Source organism: Ambystoma mexicanum, chromosome 9 (assembly GCF_040938575.1).
Source record: "Ambystoma mexicanum isolate Mex_15411 chromosome 9, UKY_AmexF1_1, whole genome shotgun sequence".
Lineage (NCBI taxonomy): Eukaryota > Metazoa > Chordata > Amphibia > Caudata > Ambystomatidae > Ambystoma > Ambystoma mexicanum.
The window spans coordinates 1,318,075,842-1,318,094,158 of NC_090931.1; the positions used below are offsets into that span (position 1 = coordinate 1,318,075,842).

Here is an 18,317-nt window from a genome sequence, read left to right on the forward strand (position 1 = left end):
CTGCCCGAAGTCCACGGTCTATGACATCACCGGGTCCAAAGGACATAAAAAGGCTCCACTTTTCTTGCACCTTCTTAGGGTAGATAAGCAGACGTAGATCTGCATCTCTCAGTATCACTGCAAAACAACTATTTACAACATAGAGATGGCTTACAATGCTCTTTTGCACAGTGATAAGATAGTGATCCTGCTAGACGATAAGTGAATTATCATCTCGAAGCGGGAGGAATGGACGCACGATTGAGAAATACCAGCAACTCCTTGTGAATCTTGAATTTGCATTGTGTTGCTGTACACAGATCAGCACTGGGGCCTTGTGTTGCCTTGCTCAGCACGCAGAAGCCTTTTAGGGGATTTCGTTTCTGGCTTGTGAACTGGGCTGGTGCAACAATAAGGCAATCCTAAGTGGCTGCCTAGATAGGGGTGCCATTTTGACACTTAATAAAACCTCTGAGGTCTACCAGCAAGCTACCCACAGGAATAGTCTGTCTATCCTCCCACAAATATAAACAACATGTGATATGGGTCTCCGTGATACAGTGAGTAATTGTTCTTCTACCTTTTGTAGATTACCACTTTACATCACTGGATTCTTGTGTCTATTCAACCAGCTGCCAAGTGGATATGGCAGGGGTCTGCAACCTGCAGCTCTCCAGATGTTCTGGACTATAACTCCCATGATCCCTCCATATTGACTATGCTGGCTAGGACTGATGGGAGCTGTAGTCTAAAACATCTGAAGAGCCAAATGTTGCAGACCCCTGGGATATGGGCTGAGAGAATACATTGCAGAAAAGAACTGACTCCAACCCTCTTCTGGGGTGGACTATCCCACGATGCCACGTGAGAGCGTGGATCCAAGAAGCAGATCAAGCATGGAAGCAGAGAGCAGACTAGCAGAAACAGGCTTGAAACGAGTGAATGGATAGCAGCACTATAGGTTTACTTTTAAAAGGCCAGAGAAAGGGTGAGCACGTGACATGATCTGGGACAGCGTGCTTCGTGTGTTTGAATAGCAGGCCTTCAGCCAAACACTGCGTTCTGTTTTCTTTTCTCTCCAGCGAGATGATGGAACTGGGGAAGTGTGTGAAATGCAATTTATGATCCTGCTTCTTGTTTTGAAAATAATGAAAACAATGCTGGCGACCTAGAGCACATGTTTTTGAGATGCTGTGGTGTGATGCAATCCTGGTCTGACCTTGAGTTGGAGCCGCAGGGGGCATACAGAGAAGATGGGAGAGTTTGTGAGCAGGCCCGAATAGCTCGCCAAATAATTCATCCCGAGGTGAGGAAAAGTCTCATTACGCCTAGGCTTGCGGACTGGGCTACTGAAAAGAGGCTTCTGAGCAGGCAAGAGATGGGAACAGTCAGGGCTCGAGGCCTGCAGGGTTGGTAAAAAAGGCTCGTCAAGGGATTTCTAAGGGCTGATAATGTCAAATAGGCCTCAGAACCCGGCCCGCTGAGGTAGATAGCTCTCCTTGGTGGTCTGAGCTGGGGTGACATGTTCTTTCACTCCCCCCCTTTTTTTTTGTTCTCTGATGTCTTGCTGTATGTAGCATGTTAACCCCCAGAAGGGGTTGGTACTGTTACTGGTAAGTGTGGTGTTAAAATTGCTTAAGTGTTTGACAGATGTTTTGCTTTATGTAACCAAGTATTTGTACCATTTGGAAACATGCAACTATAGCGTTTTAAAAAAAAAATAATTAAAAGTAAAATATACATAGGCATAAACTCTTCAGCACTCAAAAGATCAAGTAACAAGTTTGACTTCCATTATTATCCAGACCCTCATTTTCATGTTCCCAATATTCATCAGTAGGCGCTACAGTGGCAGTTCTATCTCCCACACTGTAAAATGTAGGAAAAGCTGCCTTTTTATATTAGTGAGACAAATTATGGGAAAATATTAAAGGGCCCAGACTGGATTGGAGGCCACTCTTTGCAAGGCTTTATCTGATGATCTGGCTGCATATGGCGGTTGCCTAAGGCTGAGATCCGCAGAGATACAAAGAGGCACAGTCCTGATCTCTGTGAAAGAGTGTAACCATCCCAGCCTCAAAACAGAAAACAAGATAAAACCTCCTCTCAGTTGCCTTAATAGTGCACCAGTTGGCTATCACCATAAACAATCCAATGTGGGAACTCAGACATGGCTCGCCCCATTATATTGGCCTAGAGGCGTTTACAACCTGTGCCATGAACTTCCCACGTTGGGATCATGATGCCCAAAACATAGATCTAATTGAATGCATGTATATTGACTTTCCATTCATTTCATCATCATTGGAAGACGCAAGCCAATGCTGCTGATAAAGTGATGGGATCCTTACAAAAAGCATCAAGCCGGTGTGACACACATGTCTGCCGACAAAAGAGAACGGACATAAAGACTACATTTGTATTAATGATAATGATTAGGGAATTCGACAATTTGTTGCACTGTTTATGATGATTCCCATTAAGGCAATTGAAAGGATACCTACATACCAACTTATCTAGCTCTCGTGACCTCGGTATTACTTTTGACCCTGCTTTGTCCTTTTCCTCGTACATTCTACCACTGCTCCCAGCTGCCGTTTGAACCTACCTAAAGCTCGCTCCTTTCTATCTTTCCGTGCCATTAGGCTCTTTGTCTCCAGGATTATCTTTCACGTCTCGACTATTGCTCTTTCTTCCTCTGCCTGCTTCTCATCTTGCCCCACTCCGTTCTATTTTCCATTCTTCTGTACGTCTTATATGTCGCCTTGTTTCTCGGGATTCTATCACCCGGGCTCTTAACTCACTCCATTGGCTGTCTTTAGAACTCCTCTTTCAATGTCTTTTCGTCTGCATTGTCCTTAAATGTCTCTATGGCATAGCACCTCCTTATTTTAGCTCGCCCATATCCTGGTACCAACCATCTCGCCCTCTATGCTCTCAATCTATTTTCCTTCTCTCTGTTCCCTGTCCTCTGTGCTCAATCCCGCTCCCCATCCTTCTCCCTCTTAGCCCCTTAACTCTGGAATTCCCTTCCTCTGCCTACTCGATCTCTTACTTCAGACTCCTCTTTTCATACACAATTCTCTCTTCTTAAATGCACCATTGTATAATATACCTACCAAAAGGGGTACCGTTGTCTCTAGTTGTTGTTCAGTGCTTTGGCGAAAAGTGCACTATCAGCACCAATGAAAGGGAAATGAATTTGCTGCTTGTTATGGGAAAACGTGTAATCCATAATCTTAAATCAAGAGGTTGTTTATTTGCCTGTAAGATACCAAATGCACTGTGGTTTTGCAGTATGCTCCTTATCCTAAGATATGCATCCTTATAGCTAGGACCACACTCACAAGTCTATGTCACCTGCACATCCTTGTGTGTCACCTACACTGGGTTTTGCCACCGGAATTGTTCCTTCAAGGAAGCAACTAAGGGAGGTGCAGAACTAACTATATTTTCCATCAATGATATTGATAACATCTGTGCATGTATAGACAGCCACATGGTATCCAGTCATTTTTTCGAAACACAAAGTTTCGAATACAAATCTTGAGAATACTTTTTGTAGAAAAGTCATTTTTTCGAATAGTAATCTTCTTAGAATAAAATTAGATTATCATATCAAAATATATCTAAATGAAAAATTATCTAAAATAGGGTTAGGGTTGGGGCTTGGGTTAGTTTAGGGGTTAAATTAGAGTTAGGGTTGGGGCTAGGGTTATGGTTTAGGGTTAGGGTTGGGGTTAGGGTTGGGGCTAGGGCTAGTTTAAGGGTTAAAATAGGGTTGGGGCTTGGGTTAGTTTAGGGGTTAAATTAGGGTTAGGGTTAGAGTTGGGGCTTGGGTTAGTTTAGGGGTTAAATTGGGGTTAGGGTTGGGGCTAGGGTTTAGGGTTAAGGTTGAGGTTGGGGTTAGGGTTGGGGGTAGGGTTAGTTTAAGTGTTAAAAAAGGGTTAGGGTTGGGGCTTGGGTTAGTTTAGGGATTAAATTAGGGTTAGGGTTAGGGCTGGGGCTTGGGTTAGGGTTGGGGAATGGGGGGGTGAAGTGGGGGCTGGGAGGGACTGGGGGGAAACCCTCCCCAGTATACACAAAACTTTAAAACGTTACAAGGGGCTGTCCAGTGCTGAAATTACAGCACTGGACAGCTCCATGTAACGTTTTAAAGTTACAAAAAAAGCATTGAAATGCTAATTTTAACATATGAAAGTGCCTTTCAATTGAAACCAGTCCATGTCTATTGTAGATGGATTGGTTTGGAAAGAAATGCATTTTTACATGTTAAATATAGCTTGTCAAAACTTTTTTTTCCGAAACTTTGTTTTTAAATGTTTTGTTATTCAAAACATGTTTTTCAAAAAATCACTATAAACCTAGCCACATGCATGGTTTCTGGGGCACATCCTGTGGGGACTCCACAATAAATATCAGGTTTTGAGTACTGTTTTTGAGCCGTCCACTGGTGCCTTGGATCCAAGACTGTGGGCTGCATTTAGAGTTTGGAAGTGTGGTAAAAAAGTGGCAGTAACAGGATTGCATCCACTTTTACTGCACCGCCAAATTCAGAGTTTCAAAATGTAGCTTTCTAAAAACCGCCGGGTTTTGTGTGCTATGTTATGTTGATTTATACCACACACTGCTGCCATTTGCATGGGCATTTCAAACATGCAAAACCTTTACCGCCTGCAGTACAACATGTGCTAATTACATTCCACATGGAGTCCAAAATGGGACTAGCTGAAGGCTCTGCATGGCTCTAACTCATGCAGACCATTTCTGTTCCCACATGCATACCACATGTGGTAAGAGTACCGCCAAACTCTTAGTGAGTCCCTTCGTGTCAGTAGGTCTAGATTATAGAAACATCTTCTTGAACCGGTTCCCCATTTAACTGTCAAGGAGACAAAACTATTGCGGGGCACCACCCCTCCAGGGCTAATACTGACCCCCTCATCCTGCAGAAAATACTTTAAAACGTACATTCTAAATAAACGATGACTAAACAAAGTGTACATGCAGATTTACATCTGCTGTTAAAAAAAGAAATTCATGGAAAATATAGGACATTATTTTCCCTGCATTCAAATGCCTGCAGGCAGTTAATATTTCGCAGCAGCCCAGCAATCGTAGCTTGGAAAATGCAGCTTGCATGCAGGGGTGAGAGGGAAGCGTGGGAATGGTGCACGTGTGGGAGGCTGTGCACTGCAGTGTTGTCTGTGTACAATGTAAGGTTGTGATAGTCAGAGGGATAGCCCAAGCCCTTTCTAGATGCTTCATTTGATCTGATTTTCTAGAATCATACAATTTTGGGGGAAAGGGAGCAGCTGGTATTAGAGATTAGGGGTCGGCATTACAGATAGTTGCACTAGTGCTAGGACTAGATGGAAATGTGCCCCGGTGAAAACATACACTGACGTGAGAATGTTTCCACTAGTGCTAATTGCACTTGCACCAATGTAAAATTATATATTCTGGCCCCAGTATCCATGAGCCACTGTTTGCAAGTTACCCACTGCACCACTTTTTCTGACACCACGCTTACCTCGTAATGCAATAACTAGAATCTCTCCTAAGGAGGTACTATACAGAGTTACCACAGGCCTTCAAATAATGAAAAGGTACTCACTTTAAATTAATTTTGCACATCTTTACCAGAGGGTAGATACCAAGGTCAAAAACAGGGATGAGTATGAGAATCAGGAGAGGGTTCAGAGTCTGAAAAAAACAAAACATGAGATGGTATCAGCAAAAAACATGCTCCCTCACCACAGCCCCTCATATTAAAGCTGCCAGCGGTGAGGGTCTCAATGAAGCAGGACTTGATAGAACACCACAGAGTTGCCCTGACAGTGCCTGAGTATGTGTCAGTAGGGAATAGGGATACCTTTCATCAAACAAAACAAAAAATGGGTGTGGTTTGCAAACTGTGACAGGTGGCCACACCCCCAATATCCTACTAGCGTTTATCGAAGCAGAGGCACATTGCAGCGTAGCACGGGCATGTGAAGCATGCAGGCCTTACGATCGGAGACAGAAACCTATGCACGACCAGTAAATGCGGTGGCTGAAGTGGGTGGGAGCGGTCGGGAGCGGTGCTCCTCTACTTTTTTAAATTAAGTTTTACTGTTCCTATACTTTTATTTTAAAAAGAAAGCTTTCTGGAATGGTTTCGTCATAAAATAAAAGTGTAGGCAGCAGTTGAAACTTGCAGTACAGTGCACTGCACTGAACGTTCCCTTAAACAGCAGGCGCATTTGTTTGGGGGGTTTTGTATTGGGTGTGGCAATGGGGTTTGTGGAGTGTGGGGGCAGGCCACCAGGGAACATAGTTCCACTACTTCTTTTCGTACACTTCGACGACTGAGTACATGCTGTTGTTGGCAACACAGCAGTGCTTGGTCATGCGTAGCTTATGTATGTGTTTTCAAAGGATTTCGACAGTCAAGTCAAACTTGTTCAGCAAAGCAAGTTATTTCCGCATAATCATGCAAGCGCGTCCTTGCGTAATCCGCCAGCCGACATGGCTCCCTTTCTTTTGCTTGTTTTGCCCCAGGTGTGCCAGCTGTGTGCATGCCACGTGCCAATCCATATTACTGTTTCACATCACAAAGGTAAAATACAAATGAAAAACCCGGTAAAAGGGAGATTAAGGTCCCGCTTGGAATGCAAAATTCAATAAAAGAAAGATTAAGCTTTCGATAGGAAGACACTCTCAAGTCGCCGGCTCTACCCAAGGTATTTCACAAGCATTTATTCCTGAATGCAAAAGGTGACAGCTGGCTGAGTGGCGCAGCTTTACACATCTGTAAATAAATATATATATGTGAATAAAGTAGTGAAGCTGGCCTCACTTATAAGGGGAATGCCTTCGTTTGTTGCTACTATTTTGTTTTATTGAAAAAGGATGTGAATGTCGATTTCTTTCAGATAGTGGTTCCATGAAGCTTTTTAAAAACATGCACCTGGTAGCAAGCGCAGTAGTGTCGCAAGGAAGCACATGCATCCTAACGAGATCTTGTATAGTGCAACTTCCGCCATTTTGTTGGCTTCTCGTCCCTTTAAAATGACATAAGTAAATGGTTGGGTCATTGACAGCATTGATGTTGCCTTAGGTGAAGTGCTATTTCAGCGTGCCATCGTTCTCGTGGGCAGGCCAGACTTTTATCATTTTGAGCCAATATGATGACTTCTTGTGCCCCTCTTGCTGATGGCACTTAGGCCGCTGCTTGTAATGACATAATTCAAAGACATATTTCACACAGGTTGATGTCACTAACATAAGGATTTTCTCACTTGCAGATCTTGAAAATTATGTATTCTGTTTTCTTATTTTATTTTTTTTTACTTTTTATTTTTCGTTTTTATTTTGTTCAATATATTGCTTTTTTATGATGATTTTTTTCTTTGCCAAATCCTTTTATTTTTTATTTCTCGTACACATTCTGGGATAAAACACCCTGTCTGAAAATGATCAATAAAACCGTCAAACATTAAAACTATGCTCTTACACCATTAAGTTAAAAGCATAATTTTGTTTCCATAGGCACACACAAATGCAGAAACACTGAATGTTGGACAATTTTTTTAAAAAAAGTTCACTATATCAATGAAAAAGCACAACATCAGTGACCTGATATAATTCAAAGGGAGGAGTCATTATTGCAGGATAATGACCCACCACATTCGCCTCGGGCCATAACTTGGGAATGGGTCGTTATCGCAAGCACATAGTGGCAGTAGCAATACTTGTTTTGGAGCATTGTTGGTGAAGTAAGAAACATTTCTTTAATAGTGAGTTAAGTAAATGGACAAACTGAGTTAGAAACGTACATGTGGGTTTATTTTGTACTATTTAAATAACAAGGTTTTCTTGATAAGTTAAGCATTTAAAAAAAAAAACTTTTTGAAGTGGCCGGGTTTCAGATGAGCGTGCAGTCATTCGGTGTCATGCAAACATGAATGGTGTCTCTGAAAGGATGTGAAAGCATGTCCCCATGTTTCTGCTTTCTCTTTGGTGAGTTAAATGGGATGTTTCAGCAACAGCAACAAAAAAGGCCCTTGCAGGTGATAATTATCTTGATGCAAGAGATCTTTCCTGGACAGTGCATTGTTGTTCCTCTGTTGGCTTTTGAAGAAAGAATGGTCAGAATGCAGTCAATGCTAGTAGTTAATGACTGCACTCTGAACACTCTGAATGGCAGAGAGGAAGTCAATAACGTTCTCCAGGTGCTAATAACTTTTATGCTGCTTGTGCCACATTTTCAGAAATCTAGGCGACGGCAGAGCCTTGAGAAAAAGGTGGGAATAGAGGGGCGGATGCACAGAACAGAAGATTCCACTAGGCTATCACAAGTGGCCAACAATTATGCAAATCATTGCCATTGAAGGTGCCCACTCTGCCCACTGCAACACCACTTGGGGGGTGAGGGGCATGCTGCTCTAAACCCATTACTGGGCCGGCAGCTACATTAAACAGCTCACACATACAGACATGCCGCTCGGAACTGGTGGTGTTGGTCAATATTACCTGCATCTGGTCCGGTTTAATGACAAATCCGCCCTGAAATACAACCACAGAGTTGTGTTAATAAACAAGTTGTAGTAGTTCGACTTCAGCAATGATTAGGCTCAAACTAATTTCTGACATGCGCTGATGAATAAAGGTTTAACATAAATGAATAGAGCAATATTTTGGATAAGCACGGTTACGCTGTGCCGAGTGCTCTGCGCCGGGTTTTGACGGATCTTTCATTCCAATTTATTGAGTAAAACACTGCAGGTGGATCCGTGTTGCGCGCATCGTCGGGAAGATAGCTCAGGGGCAACGCGCTCGCCTTGGAAGCAGGATGACGCGGAGCAACACGGGTTTGATCCCCGGGTCAGCGCTTAGAAACCTCTGGGTATCAGGCGTGCTATAAATAAACAATTACAATTACACAGACAACTTTCAGCACTACAGAAATGAGTCCATACTCAGTCTCACTTGCAAAAACAATAATGCTCGTGCCTTTTAGTTGAATTATTATTTTAAACGGAGCGACTCAAATCAAGTAAAAAAGTACAATATTTCACGTTTATGTGTACATTTAAAAATGATATTTATTTCATGTATTCATTTGAGCATTTGTAGAATGTGACATACACCTCTCCTGGCAGTAGGACAACAAAGGTGTAGGGAAACAAGCATGAGCAGGTGCAAGAGGCAAGCTTTGACAGCTTTGCAGAAGCCCCACTGGCCCTCAATGCTCCTGATGGCTAGGGCGGGGGAGCGGTCAAGAGCCAGACAGAAGAGGGAGGATTTTGAAGCGACTGATGAGAGCAGGAGTCCGGGTGGAGGACAGAGGGTGCACTTGCTGATGTGGGAGGGAGTCCAACTAGCTGGGAAGCATGGTGGGCTATGCTAGTAAGATCGCTCAGAAAGTTCATGGCTCACCTGAGGCATCTGCTAACCTGATGACACCATTTGGACTCATGACAAGGTGGACCCAGCTCTACATTTTTCTTGATACATTGAGTACCATTGAATTAGGTAACAGGAACACCTGTTATAACAGTGCTCGCAGTGGGAGGAGTCGGGCTTCAGGCACCACATAATACATGATCACATTAGTACCATACACAAGGACTTGAACTGGATTCCTTCAAAGCTGTGGAATGAGGCGAGACCAGGGGAGGTGTGCTCAGATTTACAGAGACTTTTATGCCACAGCAGTAAAATATAATCTGGGTATCTATCTCACAATACCCAAAAAGAGCACCTCAAACCGCAATGGCCGGTTAAAATCTTGCATCAAAGGCTGGTGGAAAGTAAACACTTGATGCTGTGTTTCGGTATTCAGAGATCTTTTTAGAAATATCCGGTTCCAGCGTACCCCCTTATTTAGAGAGTTTTGACAAGGCCTGTCTCCAGGCCCTTTGAGGGGAGGGGCGTGGAACCCAACCTCTGGCTTCTCAAGGTGACAGAGTGTGGGCGGAACCCCTCCCTGCCCAAGCTTACCTGAGGAAGCTTTTCCAAACCAGGGAACAAGAGCGGCACAGCGACCAAAGGCAGGCAACACCACAGCGAGTCACTGGATGGGCCGCGCCGCACAAGCTGGCCAGGTGTGACGCACACTGCAGCAATGCCAGGGGAAGCCCCAGCCTCCCAGCATACCCAGATGAGGGAGCAGAGGCAGAGGAGGAGCAAACTTGGCCAGAGACCCGCAAGCCCACACCGCAACCAAAAGGGGAGCTCGGCTCTAGTAGAAAGCGTCTGCTGGAGCCCGCACACAAAGAGTTAACTCCTCTAAACCAGCAGGGCATTTTTATAAGTAAAGGCCTGCAGGAAGACCCTACTAATGAAGACCCACTAGCCCATCAGGGATCGTACTACTAAAGAAAGTGCTAGAAGGAGGCCCCAATAATAGGGGAAAACAGTGTCCTGCAAACCATGATAATTTTTGCACCGGTGATGGCGCAAGGCAGCGAAGAAAAGGGGTGGGGCTTACAATCCATTCCAGCCCTTCCCCTGCCATGCCCCTCAAAGTAAGGTAAGTGATTGGATAGGGGTGGATGTCCAATCCTGGGAGGGGGTGGGCAATTTAAAAGGCCGTTTGGGAATAGTTTGGTTGGGTGAGTACAGGAGATGGAAGGAGGATTTCCGAGAGACCAGACGGGAAGAGTGTGGAAGGAGCATTGTGGTTGTTGGAGAGAGGGGGCTGTGGAGTGGTTGTATGTGAGTGTGAGGGGTGAGTGAACTAGTGGAAGAGCAGGAGTACAAGGGAGGTAGTAGCGGTGGTAAACAAAGGTAGTGGTAGTGAGAGTAGAGGAGTAGTAGTGGGAGTGAGAAGTAGCAGTGGTGCACGATAGTTGTAGTGGTGACAGTAGTGTGTGATAGTGAGCTGAGAAATCGAGGAGAAGTAGTAGTAGGAAAGGAAAAGTAGTGATAGTAGTGGTTGAGAGGTAGTGGAAGCAGTAGTAGAGAGAAGTGGTAGTAGAAATGGTAGTAAAGTAGGAGTAGTGGTAGGTGCACAGAGGTAGTAGTAATAGTAGTGAAGAGGTAGTAGTGACAAGGTGAAGTAGTAGCGAGGCGAGATGCGACATACCAATGGAGAGAGTAGTATGGCGGTAGTGTGAGGTAGTAGTAGTAGCAAGTGGAGAAATACAGGGAGACGTTGAGAGGTGGAACAGATAGTAACATCAAAGGGTGGAGGCAGGAAGGCAGAGAATAACATCAGAGGGATAGTAGTGTGGTGGGGAGGAGAACATCCTGGGACATCAGTGTAGAAAAAGGCAAGGTGAGAGTGGGCATGCTTGGCGGAGTGTCTCTAACAGTACGGAAGAAGGTACTATCAGTGACCACCCTTAGGCGACTAAGCTGGGCTAGGAAAGGACCACATAGAATGCCACTAGGAAGTCATCAGTCTGCATTCAGGAACACCACCAGGCAGAAACAGACAGTAGGGGTCACCTGGCAGTAGTATTAACATCTCTTACGGCTGGGCTACGGAAAAGGGAAAGACCAGTGAATTTGAGAGGAAGAGCGACGGCCCTAGCTCCAAATACCATTAATCTCATGAACATCTGAAATCCTGGGAGTGCAACCCCTTCTTACCTCTGTAATATGATATGATATGATATGATATGATCTGAAATGACATTTATAACATGCCAGTACACAAGTGTTTCTAGGTGTGACAAGACAAGGAGGGGGAAACAAAGAGAGGACAAAACAACCATCTTACTAGGCCATGTGTCATTCAGAATGCGCAAGTGTGATGAAGAGGGAAGGGGAGAAGTTCCAGGGGGGAGAGATCGGGGGAAGTGCGGGTAACTCAATAAGTGCAGCCAGCGAATGGTTCATAAGTACAAAGAGAAGGGACTGTAGGGTTGCAGGTACATACCCTTAAGTGCTGGGGGAGCCCAGAGGCGGTGCGAGGGCAGCAGGACATGCAGGAGCCTGGGCCCGAGTTCAGAAGGTATCCAGGTGACCAGTGCACGGAGCAGTCAGGTACGTCAGCAGGGGAGAGGAAGAGAGAAAGCGAAAAGGAAGGTCTTGAGTTGCTTCCAGAACCGGAAGTGGTTCTCCTCAAGTTTGAGAGAGGCAGGGAGACTGTTCCAGAGGGAGGCCCCAGCTGAGGAGAGAGATCTGCACCCAAGTCTCTGCTCGGAGAAGCGTCGGACCCTCAGAGAGTTGGAGGTGAATGAGCGGAGAGCTAGGGAAGGAAGATGTTTAGGAACAGAAAGTTGGAGGTAGAGTGGTCCCAGACCCCAGAAAGCCTGTGGACGATGCAGAGGGTCTTGAACATGATCCTTGCAGCCACGGGGAGTCAGTGAAGAGATTTCAGGGCTGGAGAGATTTGATCCCTGGGCTTGAGGCCAAGGAAAAGTCTTGCAGTCCTGTTCTGGATAAGCTGTAAAGGTCGAAGAGTAGAAGCAGGCAGATTAAAAAAGTTGCAGTAGTCCAGCCTAGAGAGGAACACTGCTCTGGAGACACTGCGCTTCTGGGGGAAAGTGAGAAAAGGAAGAATACCTCTGAGGAGGTGCATCTGATGGTTTGCCTTCTTAGAGATGTCAGAGATGTGAGGAGAGAAGGAGAAGGTGTAGTTGAAGATGACACCATGGTTCTTAGCCTCAAAGGAAGGAGCAGGAAGACGGCCCAGAGTGGGCGGCCAGAGAGAGAGAGTAAAGGAGGGTGTAAGTGTTCCAATGAAGAGGATCTCAGTCTTACTGTCATTAAAGCAGAGATCGTTGGCAGCACACCATTTCTGAATTGCGACCAGACACTCTGGTATGAGAGGAGAAGAGGTGGCTGAGGGGAGCCTGAAAGAGAGCTTGGTGTCATCCGCTTAACACTGAAAATTGGAAAAGAAAGTAGTGATGCAGTGGGCAACAGGTGCCAGGCAGTGGTTGAAAAGCCAGTAAGAGAGGTTAGACCCCTGGGGAACACCACAAGTAGAGAGAGAGATAGTAGAGAGGAAAGACGCCAGTTGGACCTGAAAGGGTTGGTCAGTGAGAAAGGAGGTCAACCAGGCCAGGGCCTGATCGGTGATACCAAAGTTGTCATGGAGGCGATTGAGTAGGATGGCATGGTTGACTGTATCAAAAGCAGAGGATAGATCGAGGAGAATGAGGACTGAAGGGAGATTAGAGTCAAGATTGGAGAGCAGGTCTTCACAGGTGTTCAGGAGAGTAGTTTCCGTGCTCCTGGCAGCTCTGAAGCCAGACTGGTGGTCATGGAGACACCAAAAGATTCAGTATGCAGATTAAGCTGGGAGATGGCCAGCTTTTCCTGATGGAGATAGTTAGCCAGAGAGGAAGGATCAACCGAGGATTTCTTTAGAAGAGGGTGCACAAGGGAGTGCTTGAGGGGGAGGGGGAAGTTCCAGTGGCAATGGAGTGTTTACATAAATTGACCGAGGCTGGAGCAAGGGTATCGATGTGGTCCTTGATGGTTCTGGATGAGCAGGGGAGAACCTGCTTTGGCGAGACTTTCATCGATCAGACTTCTCTAGAAACATTGTCTGGGGTGAACCGGGGAAAGGAGAAGAAAGGAGGAGGAGAGACAGCCTCAGATAGGCCAGTAGTGGTAGAGGACTAAGAAGAGAAGGTAGAGGGAGAGATGGTGGACAGGATATCCTGAGTTTTAGTGGTGAAATGAGAAGCCAAGGTCGTGCAGGGGGCCTGGGATGGAATAGAAGACTGCAGCAGGATTGGCCAGCTCCATGCAAATTTTGAAAATTTCGGCCGAGTTGTTAGATGCCTCAGAGACGTGTGCTTGGAGGTAGGCTTTCTTTTTAGAGAGGACAGAGAGTCTGTACTGCCTTTGGAGCAGGCGGCAGGCCAGTTTGTCAGGGGGTATGCCTGATGCCCAACACTTCCTCTCTGCCACCCTACACTTGCATTTAAGGGTGGTGCGTTCAGAGTCATAGCAAGAGTTGCAGTTGTATTTGGGCTTCAAGCAGATCCTTATGATAGGGCAAAGACATCCAGAGTGTTAGATATAGAGAGATGAAGGTTAGAGAGGGCTGTGTCATGGTGTGGGTCAGCCAAAGGAGCATGAGGAGGAGAGAAAGTAGCGGTGAAAGCGTCAACTGACACACACTTCATGGGTCGGATGACCGAGAAGGTAGGTGGCAGTGCTGGAGTCGGCTTGGCCTGAGGGCTAGAGAGAGAGAGGTGGGAGGAAAGGTTAGAAGGTTTTCTACCCTAGTAAAGACACTTGGATTGGCAGGAGTCAGGGTGGTCCTTCAGAGTGACAGCCGACCACAGAGTATGCAATTGTTTAACAAATTAATGTCAAGAAGTAATTATATAAGCACCAAGCAAAGCAACCCAACCAAAGCACCTCTTCTTATCCCTTACCTTACCACTTTCTTCAACACCTGCCTCTCCTCATCAACCTTTCCCTCTGCTTTCAAACATGCAATGATTATTCCTATTCTAAAGAAACCCTCTGCCGATCCACTTATCACTGCTAACTACAGACCTATCTCTCTTCTACCATTCCTTTCTGAGCTTCTTGAGCGCCTTGCCTACTCTCAGCTCTCATCCCTTGCACTACTTCCTCTCTCCTTCCTCCCTTCCAATCTGGCTTCCGTCCCAAACATTCCACAGAAACTGCTCTCACCTCTGTCCTTAACTCCCTCCTCTCTGCTCGACATGCCAAGCATTCCTCTATCCTTATTCTCCTTGATCTTTCTGCAGCTTTTGGCACTGTCGATCAGCCACTCTTGCACCACACTCTTTCCTCCTTCGGGTTTAAAGGCCCTGTTCTAAAATGGCTATCCTCTTACCTCTCCTCCCGTTCCTTCGCTGTATCATGGGGTGGCCAGACCTCTCCTTCCTTCCCTCTTATTTACGGTGTTCCTCAAGGTTCTGTACTTGGTCCTTTCCTCTTCTCTCTTTACACCTACCTCATTGCCCCTGTTATCTCCTCGTTTGGCATCTCCCACCATTTCTATGCTGACGATACTCAACTCCTTCTCTCTTTCTCCTCCGTCTCAACTGACCTTCACCTTAAACTCTCCTCCTGCCTCACTGCTATCAAGAACTGGATGTCCTCCCGCTTTCTCTCTCTAAACACCGATAAAACCGAAGTCCTTTTCTTCCCCTCTAACTCTCTTCCTCCTCCCTCTCCACACCCTTTCATTCACTTTCCTCCTTTAAAACTCCCCCTATGCCCTCGTTACTTCGCCTCCCCCTCACCCCCTCTCCCTTCCCTCTGATTTTCTCTCTCCCCTCTCCTCCTCCTCCTCTCTCTCCCTTCCATTACCCTCGTCCAACTTATCTCCACCCCCACACCTAATCCCACTCCCCTCCCCCCCACCTTCAGTTAATTGCTCTTTGCACTGTTTTGTCGAATGATTCATGATGTAATTTTGCTCCCACTGTTATCTTGTTGTTGTTATCTCGTATTATGTTGTTCCACTGTACAGCGCCTTGGTGTAAGGCACTCTATAAATAAATAAATAAATAAATAAATAAATAAATAAATAAATAAATAAAATACAAGAGTCATTTTAGCTTTACTTCAATACCTCAGACCACTATGGGGATCTGTGTCCTCGATGAAGAATATCTTAATGGGTTTTGAAAAAAACAGAGAGGAGGCTGCCTTGACTGAGTCTATCGGTCACGGGGCCCCAAATGATCATACCTCCACAATAGTATTATACTTCGAGTGCCATGGGGAATTTAATATGTTAAATCACTCTCAAAGGCACTGCCGCAAGATAGAACACTGAAAATACATTGGTTAAAATAGTGTTTACTTAAGCTCCCGAAGAAAAAAATTAAAGAAAAAACTACCCGCAGAGGAGAGTTGCAAATATACTAAACCATATAGGGGGCACATCTTGTTTTCAAAGTACACCTTAACAGATGGAGATGGCTAAATATGAAATAAGAAATAAAGACAGTGTTGCACTGAGTTCACAGTTTGGGGGCAACTTTGATTTATTTCCATCACTAAGAATACTTTTTGTCAATTGGATCGTCATTGTCAGATACAGTGCAGACATGTATCATTAGCAGTGCATCAGAAGAAGGGGGCCCTTTGCATCATCATACCCAAGCCCCGGCCTTGGCACAGGAACCTCTTGTATCCTGCATCTTCCAGCCTGACTGATGGAATCAGGACTGCTTACGGGATACTGGCCATGGCACCTGTGGTCAGAGTCCTTGTGCAGCCGTTGGATGTGTGAGTTCAGAAGAAGTGGTGTCTGTTCTACACTGTATAACTCGGTGCTATCTATGCGCTGCTGGCCCTGCATGAATAAACAGCTCTACAAAGACGCCTCTGTGTGCAACTTTGATATATCACAGAACAACAGTTCGTCAAGCCTAGACATGGCTTTCTTGGGGTATTGCATGAAGCGCTGTAGTGATACGATTTAAATCCACTCAAATAGAAGGCTGTCCCAACACCTCTCAACCCCGATTGTTAGAAGGTGTTCCCTAAACATGCAACTTGAATAGCATTTTTTCTACCCCAAAAATGTACGCCAAATTTGGGTGTGATTTAGTAGTTTTTTGGGCAAATGTGAATACAGATGCCTAATTGGGTCCTCAATTGGTTATCTCAAACATAGAGAATTAGATGAGTGGGGTGGCTCATAAATAGAACTCATTTTAACAATATCAGCCTTTTTCCAACATTGCTTAGCAAACAAACATGAACTAAATGGCCTGCCAAACATTTCAAATGTACTTACAAAGTCAGAATGCATTCGTGTAGCTTGCAAAGTCCACCTCGATCCCTAAATAAGACACAAGGCACTGTTAGCGACACACACAAGTAGTACTCATAACTGTTTATAAAAACACATAAGCAGGTTCCTACTCTAAAACCACAACACTCTGAAACAGCTGAGTACCTTTTTTTAAAAAGTAAAAACCCTGGAAGGTTTAGGCCCCTTTGCTGTTGCGGACCATTACATGCTTGGCTCAAGGACACCTTGCTCTTGGCTCCTCCCCTTTCTGGCTTCATCGCAGGACAAGGAGGTTTTCTAGACCTTGTGAGATCATCTTGTGAACATCAACTTTTTTAAAGATATTCCCAGTTGCCAAATGCAGTCCATAACACTAATAATGAAGTGTAAGTATGTGCGCAGATATGTACAGAAGAATGAATGACCTAGTTTGTAAGCAACGGCACACCCTAATTAAAGATGCCTTGGAAGGGCTTCAATACCGGCAGATAGGTCATGGTTACTACAGTGCCTTGTTTAGTCATTAGTTACACATTCCGACCTCCTATATTGCGGATGCAGAGAGACTTAAAAAAAATCTCTATAGTACCTACATACAAACAGACATACTAAAAGGCGTGACTATGTGGGGTATTTTCAGCACCAGCATACAAGGGAGCTGCCTCTGCCTAAAGATGGGCCCCGAGGTGCAGAAATACGGAAAGCAAACTATTGGATATCAGACAAAGGGCGTAGGATTTAACTCTCAAGTGCCAAACATCCCAATACTGTCTTCAGAAAAATAAAAACTGCGCTCGGTGTTTGAGTGCTAAGGCCAAAAGAGATTAGGCCTACTTTCCAATACAGGTGACAGATGTCTAAAGATGACTATAGTGTGGACTAGCTAACACAGAGATGGGGAAGTCTGTGTATTTTTGCAGCTTGGATGGAACTGTGAACACATGATAAAGGAAACTGCATTGCCAGAGTACTTTAAATATATTTCTGAATGCAAGGGTGTACATTGATGGCATGGTGCTGGAGAGAAATGTATTTTATGTTATGTAATATATTAAAGCAGGCCTCATGTAAAGAAAGAATAATTTAGAATTAAAAGCATTAGTTTCTGTTCATAAGACTGACTTCAGCCAGTACTGGAACACCCAAAGAAATCATCCTCCCATCAGATTACAAAGGTCAAACACTCTTTCACCTCTCTATCTGGAAACCGTTCAAGCTCAGCAAGCCAGGAAGGGGATGGAACTTCTGCCTGTGACAGAGTATTATTGGGGTGAAATGATGACCACTGGGTAAACAAAGTTGCAGCCCATGGATTTTTGAACTTTGTAAAATGCTCAGAATTATATTCAGTTTGTGACGGGGTGCCGGCTTGGCTAACAGTTGACATGCAACAGGGGAATGTCATATGATTTAGGGGGTGGAGTTATACCCCTCAGTTAAAAAAAATAAGGAACACATGCTGAGGCATTTTGCCTTGAAATAATGTGAAGGGGTTTTATTGCAGACCAAGTCACCAGAAACTAGAAGACCAAGCAACATCTACGTTTTGGTGAAAGAAATGTGCTATTTTATTGAACTAATTAATGTGCATATAATTAAGGATAGATCCATAGGATTATATGGAGAATCATATTTTGCTCATAAATTGGGGGGCCGT

At 44.8% G+C, this 18,317-nt stretch overlaps 1 protein-coding gene across 1 annotated transcript in view; it reads right to left on the reverse strand.

Annotated features, from left to right (window-relative positions):
* The window catches only part of SLC15A2 (solute carrier family 15 member 2), a 384,163-nt gene that overhangs the window by 114,631 nt on the left and 251,215 nt on the right, over positions 1 to 18,317 (reverse strand). Inside the window, exons 12-14 of the mRNA XM_069616692.1 lie at positions 16,664 to 16,708; positions 8,497 to 8,529; positions 5,597 to 5,685 (exon numbers count right to left, since the gene is read on the reverse strand). Of these exons, the coding sequence (XP_069472793.1) occupies positions 5,597 to 5,685; positions 8,497 to 8,529; positions 16,664 to 16,708 (167 nt within the window). The remainder of the gene's footprint in view (positions 1 to 5,596; positions 5,686 to 8,496; positions 8,530 to 16,663; positions 16,709 to 18,317) is intronic.